At 50.4% G+C, this 23,763-nt stretch overlaps 1 protein-coding gene across 1 annotated transcript in view; it reads left to right on the top strand.

The window, feature by feature from the left end:
• Positions 1–23,763, top strand: part of LOC138282304 (E3 ubiquitin-protein ligase TRIM39-like) — a 95,871-nt gene that overhangs the window by 17,760 nt on the left and 54,348 nt on the right. The window contains exon 3 of the mRNA XM_069219691.1: positions 12,113–12,210. Within this exon, the coding sequence (XP_069075792.1) occupies positions 12,113–12,210 (98 nt within the window). The remainder of the gene's footprint in view (positions 1–12,112; positions 12,211–23,763) is intronic.

A 23,763-nucleotide genomic window follows, 5' to 3' on the forward strand; every position in this document is an offset into this window, starting at 1 on the left:
GGTTCAGGATGAAGAAGTGCTCCTCATGCGTTTCTGGTTGTTACAGGGTTCAGGGGCCACGGCACCCTGCCCCTGGGGGACAAGGTACTCAAGGAGCACAGGGCAGCAGGACCCAGCAGAAGGCCAGCACAAGATGAATGCAAGCAAGTGGCAGTTCCTTACAGTGACCCAGCAGGTCGCAGGTCAGCACAGCAACAGCAGTCCATTGGCGGTTCCTGGTGAGTCCTTCCAGCATTCTGGCCCTCATTATGAACATGGCGGTCTGTTCCGCGCCGCTGGTGGCTGTAGAAACCGCCAACAGAGGAGCGGGCTGGACCGCCAAATAATGAACCAACCAAAAGTCAGGCATCCCGCGAACCACCCACCGCCAGTAGAGGAGTGACGACGGCAGAGTCCGTCCACAGGCCGTCAGAAAGGCCCAACCCGCCCATCAAATTATGAACCACCATTCCGCCGCCAGTTCCAGGGTGGGACCCACCACCACACAAAGCCAGGCGGAAAGGAACCAAATATAAGGAAACACTCACTGGAGTCCCGCAGAACGCGCCTCGGCAAACATGGATAGAGAGCTGCAGATCATGCCAGCCCTGCTCCTTGGCATATACCCCCACGACCGAGACCGCCGACGAAGACGACGACGGTAAGTACTGCAACCTATGAAACAAGGGAAGAAAGGGCACAGTTACATACCCACCCACTCCACCCATCCTGCAACGCCCCCCAACCCTTCACAGCAGCATAACCCATACCCTCCACAGCAAGAGGTACTTAACCGACACAAGGCAAATCCAACATGACCATAGTACATACAAATGCCCATACCCATCAAAAAGGAAACTAAAGACCAGGGTTCAATGGCATGCAGCCCAAACACAGGCCACACAGAAACTTTATTATGAAGCTCACTGAGCCAAACAGTCTTAAAAACAGGGCCATTGGCCAGTCCTTATGCCGACAATTGTCATGGGCCACAACGGGCCCAACCTGACTCCCACAAGTGCATGGTACTCCATATGGGCATCCAGGCACCTCACAGAAGGGGGACAGGGGGTGGTGGGGGGTGTCGATTTACGACGGGGTGGGCCTTTGACGGGGGTGGGGGCTGTTTGGATCGGGTGGAGCTAGATGACCTAGGCTCAGTCCGGGCCTTTTTCTTATCTGGGGAAGGGGCACAGGAACGTGAAGGGCGGGCTGGGCTGTGATGGTGAAGGAGTGGACATTGCAAGGAGGTGAGCATTTTTGGGGACAAGACGGGGTGGGCCAGTGGGTTGGAAGAGGTCAGCACGGGAGAGAAAAAGTTTCTTTGGAGCAATTGGAGTGGGCGTGGATGAGGGCGTGGGAGTGGAGGCAGAGGGTGTGGATGTATGTGGTGTAGGGATGCGTGTAGTGGGTGCAGGTGACTGCTCAGTATGCTGTGGTATGGTGGATGTCTAATGGGTGGGTGTCTTGGTGCATTTGCGTGTTTTGGGAGGAGGGGGGTGGACACAGAGGGAGAAGACAGACGGCTGTTGTGGATGTATGTTGTGTGGGTGTCTGCAAGTCTGGTGAGTGTGCTGCATGTGTCAACTACCGTAGTGGTGGTGAGTGCAGGTGTGGCGTATGGGGTGCATGTATGGCTGTCTGCTATTGTGGTGAGTGCAGGAAGAGGAGCAGCAACAGTGAGTGAATGTGCAGTGTATGAGGGTTTGGAAGTAGAGGGGACAGACAGGGAGGCGGAAGAGGTGGGCACACTGGGGGAAGTGGACGTTGTTGTGTGTGCAGGTGTCTGTTGGCTGTGTGAATGCTTGTGGTGGGAGGAGTGGTGCTTGTGTTTTGAAGTGTGTTTCTTGTGTGTTGATGTGCTTGACTGGGTGTCTGAATGTGTGCCTTGGACGGGTGAAGGGAGTGGGGTGCTGGAAGGGGTAGAGGAAATAGGAGGGGGGACGGAATGGCCAGGGAAACTGGCTGCCGTCCAAGAGGAGGTCAGAGCCTGAAAAGATCTCTGTAGGGCAGACACGGCTCCGTGAAAGCCATCCAAATAAGCATTAGTCTGCTGCACCTCTGATGCTAGCCCCTGGATAGCATTGACGATGGTTGTCTGCCCTACAGAGATGGTTCTCAGGAGGTCAATAGCCTCCTCTGAGGGCAGCAGAGCCGACTGGGGCAGGGGAGGAGGTGCCTGGGGCGAAGGAGACGCCCACCTTTCTGGGTGGTCGGGCACGGGCAACTCGTTGGGGAGCAGAAGGGAGGGCGGTGATGGAATGGGGGTGGCGGAAGATATAACGGTAGTGGTGTGTGCACTAGGGTCTGCCACTGCTGGGGAGCCCCCATCGGAGGAAGTCTGAGTCACTACCTCCTATGGTAGTAGCCTCCCCCGTGGAACTCCCCTCGCCCTCCCACCCACTGGTCCCCTGGGCGTCAGATGTCTCTGCCTCGGAGGATCCGTGGGCCGCCGCCTCCCCACTTGCCGGTGCCTCAGCTCCCTCGCCTGAAGTTGCTGCTGTACCAAACCAACGCAAGAGAACAGGGATGGGGAGACAAAACAGGAGAGACACTTGAAAATAGCTGACTGCAGGTACATAATGGCCAGACTTACACCCACCCAGAAGACACACCCAACAGGCAGCACCTTTCACTATGCCCATGGCCATGCCCCTGACTACTGACCAGAATACTGATCTACACCCATCCCCTGGACTACCTAAGGAGGCGACGTATGGGAGACCTGACAAAGACACCCCTACACTTTTTGGGGACCATAAAGTAGATGGACACCAGTCAAAGTCCCTGCCTCTAAGCAGCATGAACCCTAATGCACACCCAGACATCCTTCCAGACTGAAGTATGTGAAATGAGTACTCACCCCCTTGTGACTGCTGTGCAGCCTTCAAGCGCCCATCCAGGTCTGGGTACGCCACCACCAGGATCCGTCGCATGAGTGGGGGTCAGTGCCCGACGGGCACCCCTTCCACGTTGGGAGGACTTCCCCAGCTGGGCTTCACTGATCTTTCGCACTCAGCACCGCAGGTCCTCCCACCTCTTTCTACAGTGGGTGCTCCGCCGGTTGTAGACCCCCAATGTCCGCACCCCCGTGGCAATGGCATGCCAATGTGCCCTCTTCTGGTGGGCGCTGACCTAAAAGGGTGACACAGAAATGGAACACAGAGGTCAGGCACTTGCACGATAGGAACAGCTGGCTAAACGTCCACTATGGGACGGACAGTACTCTCAGACTTACAGGACAGTCGTACTCAGCATGCCATTTACCATGGCCCATGCAGGCTCAGCGGTGCACACATATGTGCAATCAACACCATCCGTTACACACACACAGTGCCCCCCCAACCCAGACTCACCTGTACCTCTGGCCGTCCGTACAGTTTCGCGTACAGGGGCAGGACCCCGTCAACTAGCTTCTCCAGTTCCTCCTGGGTGAAGGCCGGGGCCCTTTCCCCTGCAACACGTGGCACATCGATAGCCAGAGGCAGGCCACAGCAGTACACAGAGTGGAGTACCTGTCAGCACGAGATCAGGGAGTCAAGTGATCAAACCATGACGAACGCATGTACGTTCCGCGGCGGTGTGCACCGTCACCGCTGGCTGCGATCATCATACCCTATGATTCCCCATTAGCCAATGAGGGTGCGAACAGTGGTAAACACCGCCGTACGCTGTGACGTCAACCGCTAGCGGTATGAGGTCACTTCCACAACGAAAGGGCAGATCTACAGTGGGCAGACACTTTAGCATCACCTACACATCTAGAATTATTAACTACTCACAATGCAGGCCCTATTAGCCACATGAAGCACCTAGGCCTCTGTCCATTCAGTATTGTAGCACACATGAAGTACTCTGTTCCCTCCTTGTGATGTACATGTATTACTGTCAGGTAGAAGTTATTGTAGAGACACTACAATGAACAATGCAGTGCACAAATAATGACAAGTGTGCCTGTGTATGTGTCTTCATCGCTCCTTTTTGTAACCCCTTGTAGGTACCGACCCTTGTGGTGAGGAAGGGCACCATCGGTGTACAGACCACTTGTGGATATGGGGGCCATGGTGGAGCGTCAGATCATAATCACTTACAGACTCACACGTGCAAATATTCAGGACCTTTGTGCATTACTGGATCCTGCACTAACTCTGGGAAATCGTAATCAGCTTGCCATTCCAACTGAAGTGCAGGTGCTCTCCGCACTCCATTTCCTGGCCACGGGCTCATTTCAAGTGACAGTGGGCATGGGTGCTGGTTTTTCACAGCCAATCTTCAGCCTGGTACTGACAAGATTTCTGAATGCATTTGTCTGACATCTGCAGTCCTATGTGAGGTTTCCCCAAAGTACAGACCTACCTGCCATCAAGTCAGAATTCTATGCCTTTGCCAACATACCCCATGTCATAGGTGGCATAGATGGCACCCACATAGCTATCATCCCCTTAAGAGTGAGTGAACAGGTGTACAGGAACAGAAAGAACTTTCACTCCATGAACATCCAATTGGTATGTACTGCAGGCCAGTACATTTCACATGTGAATGCCATGTTTCCAGGTTCAGTCCATGATTCCTTTGTGTTGAGGAACAGTAGTGTGTCACAGAAGATGGAACAATTACAAGAGGACAGAGAGTGGATCATAGTTAAGTGTGCCTGTCAGTAACTGACACATTGCAGAAAACCAGCCTGTCTGACTAAGGGTCATACCATTGACGAGTCTGTATTGCACCATTTTCTAGGTGATTCTGGCTATCCAAACTTGCGTTTGCTCCTGACACCAGTGAGGAATCCCAGGACGGATGCAGAGAGGAATTACAATGAGCCCCATGGGCGAACTAGAAGGGTAATAGAGTGAACTATAGATCTCCTGAAGGCTAGATTCCGGTGTCTACATATCTCTGGGGGGTCCCTGGCCTATGGGCCTGATAAGGTATGTAGAATAGTGGTGGCCTGCTGCATGTTGCACAACGTGGCAGTGAGACATTCTATCCCTCTCTTGGAGGTGGAGGGTGCTATAGGTCCTGATGAGCTACCTTACAGAGTTGAGGAGAGTGATGGTGATGATGAGGAAGGGGAAGATGTCAATTCCAGGAACCAACTGATACAACTCTACTTCCAGTAACTGCGTGGGACTAAGGCCTGTCATTGGGGTTAGTGAATAATACTATCAGTGTACTCTGTCATATAGAGGGTGTTGGTAATGATAGGCAAAACATGGCCCACTTCTGCATGGTACTGACTGAAAATATACGCATTTCCTCCTTCCCACCATTTGGGCACACAGGACTTCGATTATGCACAGATTCGACAATAAAGTTGTTCTCTGCCTGTTGCATCCATACTCCACTTTGTTCACAATTTAACACAGGGGGCAGTGTTACAGGTGTGAAAAGTGTTTTATTGGTTGAAGTGAATGAATTGTGCAATTTACAGTGATGGGAAGTCGTAGGGGTGGGGGGGGGGTCCTCAAGACCAACATGGTGGCAGCCTTGTTGGTAGTATTGATGGGTCCATCTTGTCTAACAGTACTTCATATTGCATCTTAACAATGTGTGGTTGGTGATTGGGTGGGATGGTTGCTTAGCATTTGTTGCAGTTACTTTTTGGAGGGGGCCTTGTTCTTTGCTGGGGTTACAGTGCCATATCTTGGCCTGAGAGTCCGTTTGGGCACCTGATGTTGAGCTTCATAGGGATGACATGGTAGGCCCTTGTGTTTCCTGTGAGGGTAGTTCCTGGGATGTTTCTGCTGCTGGGGTCATCTGACGCTGGTTGTCCGGTGCTGCTGTGGCGGCCTCTTGTCCGGGGTGGGTGTCAGACTGGTTTTTGACCAGCTGCAGCAGTGCTCCTGCTATGGTGGCCATTGTGGCATTGTTCTCTTTCCACTGCTCCCTGGCCTGTTGGTGGTGTTCCTGCTGCATCCTCTGACTGTGTTCCAGGGTGGACACAATCTGTGCCAACCTGTCATGGGTATGTTGGTAGGCCCTCAATACTTCTGATATCACGTCCTGGGCTGCTGCATCCATCCTGTGGCCTCCCCCCCGGGCCACTGGCACTTACCCTAGCCCCCTGTGCCTGTATCCCCTGCACTGGTCTGGCAGTGCCACTTGTACTGGGACCCTCGCCTTCCTGCATGTTGGGAGTGGGAGACTGTGGCCTCTGTACCTGTGTTCCACCAGTCTGTGCCCTGGGTACACTGATGTGGGAACGCCTGCCCTGGGCTGCTGGTCTTGACTGGGTGGGAGGGGTGTCTGTGGTTTCCTGGGTGAGGCTGCTGCATGGTGAGAGTCCAGGACTGTGTGGCGGGCCTGCCTGCTCATCTGTGTCCAGGGATCCTTCACCAGTGTCCTGTGAGGTGCCTCTGTCTACCTGGGGGACACTGGCACTCCTTGTCCCCTCCATTAGGGTAGCATGGGTGGTGGTGCCTGTTGGGGGACATAGACATGTCTGTTACATCTGCATGAACGTTTGAGGTGAACAGGACTGGGCTTTTTAGTGCTGGTTGTACTTTCAGTGGCCTTCCAGGGTGCATTTGTGAGGTTTACATTGCATTTTGCGCCAGTGTGGGGTTGCATTGTGGTGGGGGGTGTCGATCCATTGTGGGTACGTGCAGGGGTGGGTGACTGTGCACAGCGGGAGGGATGTGGGCCTGTTAGTGGGTTTGTGGTCATGCAGGGGGGTGGATGTAGTAGCTGATGCCTGTGTGGGGTGCAGGTCCTGGTGGGGTGGGGTGGTGCATGCATTACAGGTGTGGTGTATATGGGGTAAATGTAGATCACTTACCCGAGTCTATTCCTCCAGTGAGTCCAGTGAGTCCCTCTGGGTGCAGGATGGCCAGTACCTTTTCCTCCCAGTCAGTGTAGTCGGGTGGTGTTGGTGGCGGTCCTCCCCCAGTCTTCTGCACTGCGATGTGGTGCCTTGATGCCATGTCCCAGACCTTCCCCCACAGGTCGTTCCATCTCTTCCGGATGTCGTCCCTGGTGCGTGGATGGTGTCCCACTGCATTGACCCTGTTCACAATGGTCTGCCACAGCTCTATTTTCCTTGCGATGGGTGTGTGCTGCACCTCCGCCCCGAATATTTGTGGCTCCACCTTCAGGATTTCGTCTACCACGGTCCTTAACTCCCTCTCTGTGAAGCGTGGACATTTGGGGGGACACATGGTGAGTGTGGGGAATGGTGTCGGGGCTGGGAACGAGGTAAGGGTGCTCTTCTGTGGGTCGGTGTGCGTGTCCTGTATGCTGGCATTCGCTCTCTGCCTCTGGTGCTCTCCGTCTTCTTGTCCTGCTTTCGTTGCAAGGGATTGTGGGGTGTGTCTGGGGGTGTTTTATGGGGTTCTGGATGTGTGTCAGGTGTGTGCGTCATATGCCTATCCAATGTGTGCACTTTTTGCTGTTGAGTCCACTTGCCGCCCGTGGCGGTCGCAGCCGCCAATGGTCGTCCGGCCTCCACTGTCCACCGAGGTAATTTGTGCATCATTATTTGGAGGGCGGGATGTGGGTGTGCTTGGCGGTGGCGGGGTGGGGAGCTCCGGGATTCCCGCCGAAAGTCATAGCGGGGAGTGCTGGTCTGATGATTTTTTGCGGGGTTGGGATTTTCGTTCATTATATGGCGTTTTCCATTCACCGCCGCCGCAGCGGTGTTTACCGCCGTGTTCATAATGACCGCCTCTGTGTCCAGTTCCAAGATGTCTCCAGTGTCTCCACATTGTGGGGAAAACACCCCTGTACTTATACTCAGTTTTACAGTGTGTTTACAAAGAAAGGGGAGAGGAGGTTCCAACCAGTTACAACTGGTTCTGGGAGTGCCCCCTCTCTCCTCCAGCACAGGCTCCAAACATCAGTTGGGGTAAACAACCCTATTGTGTGAGGCCAGGGCACAGCCTTTACAAATGCAGGTGTGCTCCACCTCTCCCTTCTCTCAGCCCAGGAAGACTATTCAGTATGCAGATGCACCTCTGTGACACCTCCACCCTCCCTGTGTACAGGATGTCTGAAAAGTATGCACAAAGCCCCAACTGTCACTCTGCCCAGACGTGGATTGGAGTCAAGCTGCAAAACACCAGAGTCATAAGCACAGATAAATGCTCACTTTCTAGAAGTGGCATTTCTGTAGTAGTAATAAAAAATCCACTTACACCAGTAAGCAGCATTTCTCATCACCATTAAAACCATACCAAACATGCCTACGCTACCCCTCATAAATCAGACAATACCCTCTAGACATGAGGCAGGGCATTTCCAATGCAATCCTATGAGAAGGCAGCACTCACAGCAGTGAGAAACCAAATAGGCTGTTTGTCGCTACCAGGACAGGCCACGCTACCTGGCACATGTCCTGCCTTCTACATACATAGTACCCTACCCATAGGGCTAGTTAGGGCCTACCTTAGGGGTGACTTACATGTAGTAAAAGTTTTGGGCCTGGCAAGTAAATTTAGATGCCAGGTCCCTGTGGCAGAAAACTGTGCACACAGGCCCTGCGCTAGCAGGCCTGAGGCAGGTTTGAAAGGCTACTTCAGTGGGTGGCGCAGTCAGGGCTGCAGGCCCACTAGTAGCATTTATTTTACAGGCCCTGGGTATAGAGATACCACTGTACAAGGGACTTACAGGTAAATTAAATATGCCAATTAGATATAAGCCAATCATACCAACTTTAGAAGGGAGAGCACTTGCACTTTAGCAGTGCTCAGAGTCCTAGAGCCAACAGCGAGAGGTCAGAAAAAATAGGAGGAAGGAGGCAAAAAGTCAGGGGATGAACCTGCCACAAGGGCCAGGTTCAACAGCGACGATAGCTAAAACCAAGCTTCATAAATCCCCTGACTCGGATGGGTTCCCTTCTGTATTTTATAAAGCTTTCTGCTTCCAACTGGCGCCCATGTTGACACGCCTATTTAATGCCATAACAGCCCCTGATTCCATTCCACCCTCAATGCTGATGGCGTCCATTGTGGTTCTTCCTAAGCCTGGGAAGGACCCTCAATCATGCGGGTCCTACCGACCAACTCACTACTTAATACGGACACTAAGCTGCTAACCAGTATTCTAGCTATCCACTTCTACCAGGTCTGATTGACCCAGACCAAAATGGATTTGTGATGCACCCCCAATGTGGGGACACACAAAACGCATTCTTCACTTAATAGATGAGGCAGGTCGTGCTCGTAGGGACATTATTCTTTTAACCCTGGACATGGAGAAGTCCTTCAACAGAGTGCATTGGCGATACCTGACCACAACATTAACCCACTTTGGTTTCGGCCCTCCGTTTCTCACATGGATCCATACCACCTATAGCAAACCGTTGGCAACGGTTTGGGTGAACAGACATTCCTCCCAATCAATTCCCCAATGCAGAGGCACCAGACAGGGTTGCCCTTTGTCCCTCCTACTATTGGAGCGGTTTGCACAGAGTGTACGATCAAATCCAAATATAACGGGTGTGATATTTGGAGGCAAAGTGCACACCTTGGCTTTATACGTGGATGGCGTTTTAGTCTCCTTAGATAATCCCAAGGGGGCCCTTCTGGCTCTTCTGCAGGAGATAGAGGAGTTTGGGAAGATCTCCGGCTTACGCGTAAATGTTCAGAAATCCCAAGCCCTTAATATCATGGTCCCTCATGCGGCCCTACCAGTAGAGCCTCTCCCGGGAACGCTTGAATCTTTACAGAAAGATTTTTACAATTTCATTTGAGCAGGGAGGTGGCCTCACGTGAGCCACACCCTATGCTATCAATTGCCAGCACAAGTGGGGCTAGGGGTGCCTAACCTACTGCACTGTTTTCAAGCCACCCAACTCCACTATTTAGTAGAGTGGTTGAGAGACGAGTTCGAAAAGAGGTGGCTATATATGTATAGGGTGCTCGCAGGCACATCCCTGTGGAAGATCCCCTTCCTATCCCGCCCACAACATCCCTGGGGTTTATATTCTTCTCCAATCACAATCTCACTTACGAGAACGTGGCACCGGGTTGCAACAGGGAAAAACTTGACTACATTTTCCTCGCCCTTGACACCAATTGCTGGCAATTCATCCTTTACTCCTGGTATGAACACCTTGGCCTACAGCAAGTGGTTGCAACCGGAGTGTCACTCTGTTGGCCATCTTTTGACACTCTGAAATCCGAACATGCACTCCCCGAGGTAGAGCAGATGCGCTACTTACAAATTCGGCATTGGGCCATGCATCCTGGGATACGAGACCAGGCACAGAGATCCCTTACTGATGTTGAGAAATGGCTGTTGAAGAAGACCTCAGATAAAAGATTAATCACTGACCTGTACAATTTCCTACAAAAGGCCCCCGATACACAGAAATCCCCAGGACAATGACAATGGGAGGTCGAAATCAGTAGATCTCTCACACATAGGGAATGGGAAGACATATACTACAGGGCACGTCACACAGCTAAAATATGGCAAGCGTAGAATCTGCGACCATAGGGGGTGTCTAATAGGGTTGGCATTGGGTTCGGCTACTCAAAACATACTCTCTCACTGGGGTACTGATACTCTTCCCATGCACCTGGGATGGATACACCGCCTGTGGCACATCTTAGGCATGGAGAATATTACTCTGACATTGACGAGCCAAGCAGACTCTTTCCGAGAGTTATGGGGCCTTTCTACAGAGTGTACAGAATTGATATTTCCCAGATATATCCGGCTCCTGAGGCTTCACAACACACCAGCCATGATACAGTGAACAGGACCATGTAGGGGTTTAACCACTAGTGTTTTCTCTCATTGTTGCTGTATTAATGGGTAAATGTGCTCCCAGTGCGAGGGAGGGAGGAAGGGAGATGCTTTGTTTGCCTTTCATCCCGTTCTATGTTACTACTTTTAATACAGCTATATAATTATTATCACTATGCAGCCAGCTTCCAGGCGGGTCATACAATGTGATCACTGTATACAGGGATCCAGAGATCCCAAGCAACATGGATCCAGAGATCCCAAGGTACAGGGATCCAGAGATCCCAAGGTACAGGGATCCAGAGATTCCAAGGTACAGGAATCCAGAGATTCCAAGATGCAGAAATGCAGAGATTCCAAGGACCATGACTCCAAAGATTCCACTGTGTAGGATTTCAAGGATCCCAAGGTGGAGGAGCACAATGATTCGATGATGCAGGAGATGTAGTAATTCCAGGTTGAAAGCTTTCACAGACAGTGTGCAGGATGCAGGATCTCACAGATAGTCATACTCAGCACTTCTGAGATTTTACAGGAGAAGAGGAAGAAAGCAAGAGAGCGAGAGAAAAAAAAGAGAGAGTGAGCCTGACAGACGCAGGAGATCACAAGAGTGAGTAGAAGATCAAGAGGCATATGTAGAGAGTGAGGGAGAGAATGAAAGAGATAGTGTGTGAATATACACATCTGCTTTTGAGATCTGAAGATCTGTCAGCGAGACAAACAAACCAAGAGAGTCAATACGAAAGAGAGAGAAAAAAGAAACAAAGTGTGTGTTTGTGTGTGTGACAAGCTTTATTCAGTTACAGAGAAGCAAAGAGGGGCCGAGAGATGCTGAGACAGAGATAGAGAATGTGAGGGTAGTAACAGCAATTGTGCACAATTATGTTTGTGCTGTTAGAGTCTCAGAGAGAGAAGGAAAGAGGGAGGAGGTGGGAGGATGAAATAAAGTCGAGACAGTGCAGCATAGAGTCTGTGTGAGTGTTTGAAGTAACAATCAATGTGCACAGATACCTTTGCGATATCTGGAGCTTTCTGAAAGAGAGGACCAGAGAGAGAGCGAGGAACACTAAGTGATGTGAGAGAAGAAGAAAGAGTTATACAGGTAATCAGATAAATAGACAGGAAGGGAGGTGGAGAGAGAGAGAGTGGCCATGTGTGTTAGTTGATGAGACTTTCACTGTTTCCCCTGAGATCCTGAAGCTTGTATTATCATGTGCTAATCCATGCAAGGTTCTGAGCAGAGGGATGTGCATAGTAGAGATAATGTGTGACACTTGTGGATGCCCCTCAGGGCTGTGGGGAGGGGTGTGTGTGTGTGTGTCCTGCAGGAGCTCCTCTGATTACAGTATTCTATTTCCAATTACAGGGTGTTTGTGCTGTTCCTTTTCAGATCCTGTAGCCTCTGAGTTTTCTCTAATACTAAAATGATTTGTGTGTCCTTCAGGTGTAAGAAGTTTCAGGGTCCAGAGAGTGAGATGAAGAAAAAGGAAAAAGAGGTTATGATAACTCTGAAACCTGAAGAGGAGATGAAGAAATATAAAGGTAAATAGAGTTGTGCTGAATGTAATTATCTGTTGGTGTCCACACTGAGACCTTGGCCTCCACCAGCTACAGCTGCAGCTTTTACTGTGGAAGACCTGGTCGAACATTTGGCGAGTGCAGGTTACACACTGACCCCCTCAGCTGTGCTAACTCCTGAGCCGTGCTGGTGGTCCCTCAGCAGTACAGGGGGGTCCTCCTTAACATTGTCCATGATGTCCCCTTGGCTGGGCATCTGGGGGTGACTGAGACCTGCGAGAGGCTGGTCAACCACTTCTACTGGTCCCAGATGTCAGAGAAGGTCAAGGAGTTTTGCCGCTCCTGTGTGACCTGCCAAGCCAGTGGCAAAGGAGGAGGCAAACCCAAGGCTCCCCTGATACCACTACCAGCGGTGGGGCAGCTTTAGAGAGGGTGGTGCATTGCTTGAGACCATTTGTAAAAGTGCAATCAGCTGCTTCAGAAGGAAGTGTCTGCGCTTGTGAGGTAACCAAGCCGGGGGGGGCGACAAAAGTGGAGGCTAGCCAAGATTAAAGTTGTGCATGAGCAGAAAAGTCTTGAGCTGTGTTTAAAAGATTAAAGGATTTGGTTGGGAATAGAGATGATGCTGCAGTTGTACTATTTACTACAGTATACTGTCTAGTGCAGCACTGTGGACAGTGTAGTATAGTGTACTGTGTAATGCAGTGTGCTCTCTTGTGCAACAAGCCATCTGGTACATTGTGGCATGTAGTACAGTGTACAGTCTGGTGCAGCATTTTGTGAAATAGTGAAGTGTCTATTCTGTTGTGCTCTCTAGTGCGTAATCCTGCCTAGACCCATGTGCTGTGGTGTATTCTCCAGTTGTAGGAAACTGGCCCCTTGTTTGCAATACTTGACCCCCCCCCCACACACACTTTTTTTGCCTGATATCTGATGCCAACTTGACTAAGTGTGTGCTGGGATCCTGCTAATCTGTACCATTGTTCCACAATTGAGACACCCCTGGCCCACAGCTAAGTCCCTTGTAAAAGGTATCAGTGGTACCAAGTGCTCTGTGACCAGGGAGGGTCCCTAAGGGCTGCAGCATATATTGTGCCACCCTAATGGACCCCTCACCAAACACATGCGCACTGCCAATGGAGCTTGTGTGTGCTGGTGGGGAGAAAAAGGTAAAGTTGACATGACATCCCCCTCAGGATGCCATGCCCACAAACCACTGCCTGTAGTATAGGTAAGTCACCCCCCTAGCAGACCTCACCGCCCAAAGGCAGGGTGCACTATCCCACAGGTGAGGGCATAGGTGCAGGAGCAATGTGTCCCTACAGTGTCTAAGTCCATTTTAGACATTGTAAGTGCAGTGTGGCCATACTGAGTATATGGACGGGGGGTTTGTCATTACAAACTCCACAGCTCCATAATGGCTTCACTGAGTACTGGGAAGTTTGGTATCAAACCTCTCAGCACAATAAATCCACGCTGATGCCAGTGTTGGATTTATTGAAAAATGCACCCAGAGGGCATCTCAGAGATGCCCCCGGTATTTTACCCAATTCTTTAGTACAGGACTGACTGGTCTGTGCCAGCCTGCCACTAAGAGACATGTTTCTGACCCCATGGGGTGAGGGCCTTTTCTGCTTTCTGAGGCCAGAAACAAAGCCTGCACTGAGTGGAGGTGCTTCACAGTCCCCCCCCCCCCCCCCCTGCAGAAACTGTAACACTTGCCAGTGAGCCTCAAAGGCTCGGGCATCCAGTTACAATGCCCGCTCCTGGAGAAAGCACCACTTTTGGCGGCAAGATAGGCAGGAAACTTAGGAAAAACAAGGAGTGACCACTTCAGCTGGGACCACCCCTAAGGTGCCCAGAGCTGAAGTGACCCCCTCCCTGCAGAATCCTCCATCTTGGTTTGGAGGAAAGGCCCAACAGGGTTAGGTCTGTGCCTCCCTCCCCAAAGGGAGTGGACACCAGAAGGGTGTAGTCATCCTCAGGGACAGTAGCCACTGGCTTCTGCCCTCTGACCCCAGTAACGCCCCTCAATCCATGATTGAAGTGCTCCCCTGAACCGAGCTCGTCCGATTCCTGCTGACCTCACAAGAAGAAATAAGAAGGACTGCTAACCTGACCCCCAGCAGAGAAGACTGAGGCCGCAAACTGACTTGGCCCCAGCCCTACTGGCCTGTCTCCAGCTTCTAAAGCCCTGCTAAAAGAAGGTGACGCATCCTGCAGGACCAGCGACATCTGAAAATCCCTCGGAGGACTGCCTGCACCCCCGAGGACCAAGAACACCCATGCACAGCAGTCCTGTACATGAAGAACTTCCAACTAAGGACTCCAGAACGCCCCAGATCCTATCCACTCTGCACCCGACGTCCACAGCCCATGTCCAGGAGGCCCAACTGACTAAAGCTGGTCCCCAGGCAGTTCTGAGCAAGTCCCCACCCTGGGTTGACCCCTCCTGTCTAACACAACAACATCTGCAGCCTGAATCCAGAGGACCTCCCCTGACCACGAAGGATCCGGATGAAGATACCCAACGCCCAAAGGTACCCCTGCACCCGCAGCCCCCTGGCCTTAGGGAATTCAACCACTGGTCCAGCGATGTCCAGCAGGCAGCCCTCCTCCTTGTCCATTGGTGGTTTTCTGGAACCGACCCCCTGGACTTCACCTACAGTATCTTTGTGACCCCAGGGATCCCCCCCCCATTTAGGAAAGCATTGGGAGCCTGACACTGTGTTTGCACCCTACACCTGGCTGCCCCTGCGACGCTGAGGGTGTGTGTTTGGTGCTGACCTGTGGCCCCCCCCCTGGTGCTCCTATAAACCCCCCAGGTCTGCCCTCCTAAGACACGGGTACTTACCTGCAAGCAGGCCTGATTCCAAGTGCCCCCATCTCCATAGGACTGGCCCTGTGTTTCTGGTGGTGGGTGTTCAGGGTTAACTTGAACCCCAACCTGTGGACATCCTAACCTCCGGAGACTGGAACCACAAGATTCAAGTTGTAGGTAAGTAAGTTTGCAAGTAAGTATCCAACATATGTATCAATACCACTTTGTTTAGAATTGGCAAGTTATACGATTTTCAAACAAATAGCAATAATCTGTTTTAAAAGTTGACACACTGCAATTTTCAGAAACAGGTCTAGGGGGAAGTAAAGTTAGCACAGTTACAACGTAGGTACAGGACTTACAGTTCCAGTCTCCAGTTATCTACAACTTGAATCTTGTGGTTCTAGAAATAATGTAACAAAACGTATTTTTGCTATTTAAAAACTATTGGCCTGGAGTTTCTTAGTCATTGAGTGTGTGCTTCCCTGTAGGAGGCTGGCCTGGCTTACAGTGGGTACCAAGAGATACTTACACCTTGTGCCAGGTCCAGTTATCCCTTATTAGTAGATTAGTAGTGTTCTAGCAGCTTAGGCTGATAGAGGTAGCTATAGCAGAGCAGCTTAGGCTGAACTAGGAGACATGCAAAGCTCCTACTATACCACTTATATCCTATAGTACTATATCATAAGACACACAATACTCAGAGTTACTAAAAATAAAGGTACTTTATTTTAGAGACAATATGCCAAAAGTATCTCAGAGGATATACTCCCTTAGGAGGTAAGTAAAATACACAAAATATACACACAAACCAAAATCAGGTAAGTAAACATTTAGAAAAATAGTGCAAACAGTATAGAACACAATAGGATGCAATAGGCCTAAGGGCAACACAAACCATATACTCTGAAAGTGGAATGCGAACCACGAAGGGACCCCAGGCCTAGTGTAGTGTGTAGAGGGTTGCTGGGAGTGTAAGAAAACACGAAGGGTGTCCAAGATACCCCACCCCAAGAACCTGAAAAGTAGGAGTAACGTTACTCTACTACCCCAGAAAGACAGTAAAGTCGAGATAGGGGATTCTGCAAAGGCAAAAACTGACTGCAAAGCAGTGAAGACAGATTCCTGGACCTGAGGACCTGTAAAGGAAGGAAACCAAGTCCAAGAGCATGTCCAGGGGGGGAAGGAGCCCACTAAACCCCGGATGAAGGTGCAAAAGGGCTGCCTCCGGGTGGAAGAAGCCGAAGATTCTGCAACAACGGAAGGTGCTAGGAACTTCTCCTTTGGTCAGAAGATGTCTCACGGCGTGCCGAGGATGCAGAGTTGTTTCCACGCAGAAAGACCGCAAACAAGCCTTGCTAGCTGCAAGAGTCACGGTTGAAGAAAATGGGTGCTGCCCGGGCCCAGTAAAGGACCAGGAGGTCTTGGATGAGGAGACAGAAGGGGAGCTCAGCAACACAGACAGCCCACGCAGAAGCAGGCAGCACCCGCAGAAGCACTTGAACAGGGGTTCAAGAAATCTGAGCACAGCAGTCGTCTCAGCACTACAAAGGAGGGTCCCACGAAGCCAGAAGTAAACTCAGCGAGTTGAGCAATACAGGACGGAGTGCTGGGGACCTGGGCTGTGCTGTGCACGAAAGAATCCTTGCAAGAGTGCACAGAAGCCTTAGCAGCTGCAGTTCACACAGTACACAGGATTACTGTCTGGCGTGGGGAGGCAAGGACTTACCTCCACCAAATTTGGGCAGAAGGACCACTGGACTGTCGGGGTCACTTGGATCCAGCTCCTGTGTTCCAGGGACCACGCTCGTCAAGATGAAAGGGGACCCAGAGGACCGGTGAAGCAGAAGTTTGGTGCCTGCGTTAGCAGGGGGAAGACTCCGTCAACCCACGGGAGATTTCTTCTTGGCTTCCAGTGCAGGGTGAAGGCAGACAGCCCCCAGAGCATGCACCACCAGGAAACAGTTGAGAAAGCCGGCAGGATTAGGCACTACAATGTCACTGGTAGTCTTATTGCTACTTTATTGCAGTTTTGCAGGCGTCCTGGAGCAGTCAGCGGTCGATCCTTGGCTGAAGTCGAAGAGGGAGATGCAGAGGAACTCTGGTGAATTCTTGCAGGTCGTTATCTGAAGAGAAGCCCACAGGAGAGACACTAAGTAGCCCTCAGAGGAGGATTGGCTACCAAGAGAGGTAAGCACCTATTAGGAGGGGTCTCTGACGTCACCTGCTGGCACTGGCCACTCAGAGGTCTTCATTGTGCCCTCACACCTCTGCATTCAAGATGGCAGAGGTCTGGGACACACTGGAGGAGCTCTGGGCACCACCCCTGGGGAGGTGCTGGACAGGGGAGTGGTCACTCCCCTTTCCTTTGTCCAGTTTCGTGCCAGAGCAGGGGCTGGGGGATCCCTGAACCGGTGTAGACTGGCTTATGCAAGGAGGGCACCATCTGTGCCTTCAAAGCATTTAAAGAGGCTGGGGGAGGCTGCTGCTCCCCAGCCCTTCACACCTATTTCCAAAGGGAGAGGGAGTAACACCCTCTCAGAGGAAATTCTTTGTTCTGCCTTCCTGGGACTGGGCTGCCCAGACCTCAGGAGGGCAGAAACCTGTCTGAGGGTTGGCAGCAGCGATAGCTGCAAAGAAAACCCCAGAGAGCTAGTTTGGCAGTACCCGGGGTCCATGCTGGAGCCCCGGGGATGCATGGGATTGGCACCCCAATACCAGATCCAGCATGGGGGGACAATTCCATGATCTTAGACATGTTACATGGCCATATTCGGAGTTACCATTGTGAAGCTACATATAGGTATTAACCTATATGTAGTGCACGCGTGTAATGGTGTCCCCGCACTCACAAAGTCTGGGGAAATTGCCCTGAACTATGTGGAGGCATCTTGGCTAGTGCGCCCTCACACTTAGTAACTTTGCACCTAACCTTTACTAAGTGAAGGCTAGACATATAGGTGACTTATAAGTCACTTAAGTGCAGTGTAAAGTGACTGTGAAATAACGTGTGCGTTATTTCACTCAGGCTGCAGTGGCAGCCTTTGTAAAGGTTTGTCTGAGCTCCCTATGGGTGGCAAAAGAAATGCTGCAGCCCATAGGGATCTCTTGGAACCCCAATACCCTGGGTACCTAGGTACCATATACTAGGGAATTATAAGGGTGTTCCAGTGTGCCAATTAGAATTGGTGAAAATGGTCACTAGCCTGCAGTGACAATTTTAAAAGCAGAGAGAGCATAAATACTGAGGTTCTGGTTAGCAGAGCCTCAGTGATACAGTTAGGCACCACACAGGGAACACACATTCAGGCCACAATTATGAGCACTGGGGTCCTGGCTAGCAGGATCTCAGTGACACAGGCAAAAACAAACTGACATATATGTAAAAGTGGGGGTAACATGCCAGGCAAGATGGTACTTTCCTACATTAGCTTATTGTCTGTGTGTGTACAACAAATGCTTTGCACTACCCTCTGATAAGCGTAACTGCTCGACCACACTACCACAAAAGGGAGCATTAGTACTATCTACTTTAGCCTCTGTTAAGCATCTGGGGAACCCCTGTGCTCTGTGCACACTATATCTCATTTTGATTTAGTATATACAGAGCCAGCTTCCTACACTAGTGCAATGTGCTGTCTAATATAGTGTTAGTTCTAGTGCCGTTCATAGTGCATTGTGTAGCGCTTTGGACTGCCTATTGCAGTGGGCAGTCTCATGCAGTGTGCTAACTGGTGCAGTGTACTGTTTGGTACATTGCACCATTTTAGGCTTCAGTTGAATGAAGTGTGGCCTAGTGTAGAATTCTTAATAGTGCAGTGTGCCTCTAGGACTGTGTGCTCTCTACCGCACTGTAATGTTAAGTTCAGAATCCCATGTAGTGCAGTGTGCTGCCTATCATTGTGTGTTGTCTAGAGCAGAGTGCAAAGTGTTCCCTGTACTGAATTATACAATGCTGTGTTGTTTCGTACAGTGCGCTTTCTTTATCGTTATGATATATTATGCAGCTTAACATCAAGTACAGTGGTCTTTTGTTTTGTGCTGTCTAGAGCTGTGCACCATCTAATAGGTTGTGCTGTCTAGTGCAGTGTGTTTTGAGCTGTGTACTGCAGTGCACCCTGTATCACTGAGGACCATCTAGTGCAGTGTGCTTTGAGCTTTGTACCACGGTGTACCGTGTATCGCTGAGGACCATCTAGTGCAGTGTGCTTTGAGCTGTATACTACGGTGTATTGTGTATCACTGAAGAACATCTAGTGCAGTGTGCTTAGAGCTGTATACCACGGTGTACCGTGCATCACTGAGGACCATCTAGTGCAAAAAAGTCTAAAAGTCTGGTGTTTTGGGTCCAATACTTATACCCCTTTCTGCCTTTGAAGTTGCCCAACTTCAAAGAAAAGTCTCTGTTGTTTACAGGATCCTGTCTTGCCCAGGCCTGCCTCCAGACACACACCAGGGGGGTGGAGCCTGCTTTGTGTGAGGGCAGGCACAGCCCTTTTAGGTGTGAGTGACCACTCCTCCCTCCACTCTAGCACAGATAGCCCATCAGGATATGCAGGTTACACCCCAGCACCATTTGTGTCACTGTCTAGTGGAGATGCACAAACAGCCCAACTGTCAGTCTGACCGAGACAAGGAACCCACAAACAGGCAGAGTCACAGAATGCTTTTAGCAAGAAAATGCCCATTTTCTAAAAGTGGCATTCTCAAACTAACAATCTAAAAACCATCTTTACTAAAAGATGTATTTTTAAATTGTGAGTTCAGAGACCCCAAACTCCATAGGTCTATCTACAAACTACACTTAAAAGTTATTTAAAGCCAGCCCCTATGTTAACCTATCAGAGAGATAGGCCTTGCTACAGTGAACACCAAATTTGTCAGTATTTCACTGTTCGGACATGTAATAACACACCAGCACATGTCCTACCTTTAAAATACACTGCACCCTGCCCATGAGGCTACCTAGGGCCTACCTTAGGGGTGCCTTACATGTATAAAAAGGGAAGGTTTGGGACTGGCAAGTGGGTACACTTGACTGGTCGAATTGGCAGTTTAGAAACTGCACATAAAGACACTGCAGTGGCAGGTCTGAGCCATGTTTCACAGGGCTACACGTGGGTGGCACAACCAGTGCTGCAGTCCCACTAGTAGCATTTGATTTACAGGCCCTGGCACCTCTAGTGCACTTTACTAGGGACTTACTAGTAAACCAAATATGCCAATCATGGAAAAGCCAATTACATATACAATTTATAGAGAGCATATGCACTTTAGCACTGGTTAGCAGTGGTAAAGTTCCCAGAGTCCTAATGCCAACAAAAACTGATCAGAAAAAATAAGAGGAAGGAGGTAAAAGGTTTGGGGATGCAAAAAGGGCCAGGTCCATCAGCAGTGTATTGTATAGTGCAGTTCACTTCTTCCAGGCAGGTGCTGTACAGCGCGGTCTATTGGGTAGTGCAGTAAAGAGGGCCCCTATAAGATAGGTACTGTCTAGTGCAGTACAGTACCATAGCTGCCAAGGTTTCAGATTGCTTATGTGTGACTCTTTCCTGATTTCGGTGTAATTATGAGTGACATTTCAACACCCTCCACCCCAACCTCAGTGCGAGGCGTGGCTGAACCACAGGTAACAAAGGGATCTCTGTTACAAAAGCAGCAACCCACTGAGCTATCCACATAAAATACAGTTCTGTAATATGCTGGCAGACTGTCTTTGCAGTCATATTAACCCTCTACCTCAGCCTCTCCAGCGGGACCATTAATCACCTGACTTACCTCTGACTTACCAAGTCTCACAGTGCTGGGAAAGAGAGGCTGCTGCTATTTGTGAATTGTGTGGTAGAAAAGGGAACATCTTGTTAGAAATGGGGTCTTTGGTTGGCAGTCAGGTTACCCCCTGTGCAAGCAAGGACCCCCACTCTAGTTAGGGTAAAGGAGAATCACCCTCAGTTAAACCCCGCTCTCCCACTTGGTAGCTTGGCACGAGCAGGCAGGCTTAACTTCAGAAGCAAGGTGTAAAGTATTTGTACCAACACACACAGTAACCCAGTGAACCCACCACAAAAGGACACAACACAGGTTTAGCAAAATGGAAAATATTTATCTAAACAAAACAAGACCAAAAGGATGAAAATCCGACATACACAAGTCAAGTTATGAATTTTTAAAGAAAATGAGTCTTAAATCCTTAGAAAAGAGTGAGAATGCTGTTATTGCACAAAAGTACCTGGGTAGTGTCAAAATAAAGCTGCACGGGCGAGTGTGCGTCGGAAAAGGCCAGCGATGAGTCGACTTCTCACTCGCAAGCGAGAACGTGCATCATTTCTCCTCCGGTCGGCGTGCGTTGTCTCTTCTCTCCTGCAAAAGAGCGATGCATAGATCCAGACGGACACCTTAGGTCTGGGCAGGCTTTGCGCTGATTTTTCGCGCCCAGCGATGTTGCGTTGAAATCCGGTCGCACAGTGCCAAGAAACTGCACTGCGTGGGGGCTTGCGTCGTTAACAGTAGCCGCTGTGGGTGTTGTGCGTAATTTCTTAAGCCGCGCTGCGTCGATCTCCCAGCCGCGATGCAGGTGGAGTGTCGATTTTAGCTGTGAGGCTGGCGGCGTGTCAGTTATCAACTGTGAAGTGGGTGGTGCGTCGAAACCTTCCCAGAACGGCATTCTTTGCATAGATTTCTGTCCTTTTCCACCAGCTGCACCTTTCAAGGGCCCAGAGACAGGTTAGGGCACCACTTGGCAGCCAGGACTCTCAGCAGAAAGCCCAAGTGCTGGCAGAGAGGAGTCTTTGTTGTCCCTGAGACTTCAACAACAGGAGGCAAGCTCAGTTCAAGCCCTTGGAGATTCTTCACCAGTGGGAAGTCACACAAACGTCAGTCTTTGTCCTCTCTCAGGCAGAAGCGGCTACTGCAGGCCAACCCAGCAAAGCACAGTCACAGGCAAAGGGGCAGTACTCCTCCTCCAGCTTCCAGCTCTTCTCCTTGGCAGAGGTTCCTCTTGGTTCCAGAAGTAATCTGATTTTCAGGGATTTTGGGTGCTCTTCTTACACCCCTTCCTGCCTTTGAAGTAGGCCTACTTCAAAGAGAAGTCTTTGTTGTTTTCAAGATCCTGCCTTGCCCAGGCCAGGCCCCAGCCACACACCAGGAGGTTGGAGACTGCATTGTGAGAGGGCAGGCACAGCCCAGCTAGGTGTGAATGCCCACTCCTCACTTCCCATCTATCACGGATGGCTCATCAGGCTATGCAGGCTACACCCCAGCTCCCTTTGTGTCACTGTCTAGAGAGAGGTGCAAACAGCCCAACTGTCACACTAACCCAGACAAGAAATCCACAAACAAGCAGAGTCACAGAATGGTTTAAGCAAGAAAAGGCCTACTTTCTATAAGTGGCATTTTCAAACACACAATCTAAAAAAACAACTTCACTAATAGATGTATTTTTAAATTGTAAGTTCAGAGACCCCAAACTCCACATGTCCATCTGCTCCCAAAGGAAATCTGCGATTTAATCCTATTTAAAGGCAGCCCCCATGTTAACCTATGAAAGAGATAGGCCTTGCAACAGTGAAAAATGAATTTGGCAGTATTTCACTGTTAGGACATATAAAACACACTAGTATATGTCCCACCTTTAGCATACACTGCACCCTGCCCATGGGGATACCTAGGGCCTACCTTAGGAGTGCCTTACATGTAAGAAAAGGGGAGGTTTAGGCCTGGCAAGTGGGTACACTTGCCAAGTCGAACTGGCAGTTTAAACTACACTCATAGACACTGTAGTGGCAGATCTGAGCCATGTTTACAGGGCTACTCATGTGGGTGGCACAACCGGTGCTGCAGGCCCACTAGTAGCATTTGATTTACAGGCCCTGGGCCCTTCTAGTGCACTTTACTAGGGACTTACTATTAAACCAAATATGCCAATCATGGATAAGCCAATCAACAATACAATTTACAAAGAGAGCATATGCACTTTAGCACTGGCTAAACACACCTCAACATACAGAATGTGCATGCCATCGAGCACGGATATTAACCCTTTGCGCTAATAAAGAATGGTGGTTGAAGTACCAGTCTAGTGAGACCAATCTCCAGCTGTCCTCAGATGGCCCTGCCTCTGCACCACAGACAGACCACGGTTGACACTGCAGAAGGAGAGCTGAGGACTTTCTTTGCTGCAGGATGAAAGGTCTGGAACAAGCTTCTCTTGTGAGTCCTCAGTGCAGTGGGTCATGATTTTAATTCCGCAGTGGAGGCGTGGCACCAGTAACCACGCCAGGCACATAGTCCGCTCTGACTGGGCACAGTCTGGTCAGGACCATGCCCCAGATGGCAGGCCTTTCCCTGGAGCACCTCGAGTGCAGGAAGCATAAGTGTACCCGTGTCACGGCGCTATGCCTTGCTGGAGCCCCCTGTCCATCCTGGCAGATTTGCCGGGACAGTCCTGGTTTTTCACCAGCTGTCCCAGCACATTTCAGGCAATTTAGCTCATGTCCTGGTTTTTATAGAGGGTCGACTGAAAATGGTGGGAGGTTTTCCAAAACCGAGATAGTTAGCAGCTGCCATAAGAAGCAATTTAATTAACAGGCATAATCCTGGCTTTAAAAATATCATTTTATTCAGGTTCCTGGTGCCCCTTCTGTAGGTTCTACGCTAATGAGCGCTGCCCTTCTGTGAGCTCGGAGACTCCCCACCCCAAAGGAAAGAGCTCACTAACTGGGAGTGTCACCAAGAAAAAGCAGCACTAATGACATGCA

This window comes from Pleurodeles waltl, unplaced genomic scaffold (genome assembly GCF_031143425.1).
Source record: "Pleurodeles waltl isolate 20211129_DDA unplaced genomic scaffold, aPleWal1.hap1.20221129 scaffold_97, whole genome shotgun sequence".
Classification (NCBI taxonomy): Eukaryota; Metazoa; Chordata; class Amphibia; order Caudata; family Salamandridae; genus Pleurodeles; species Pleurodeles waltl.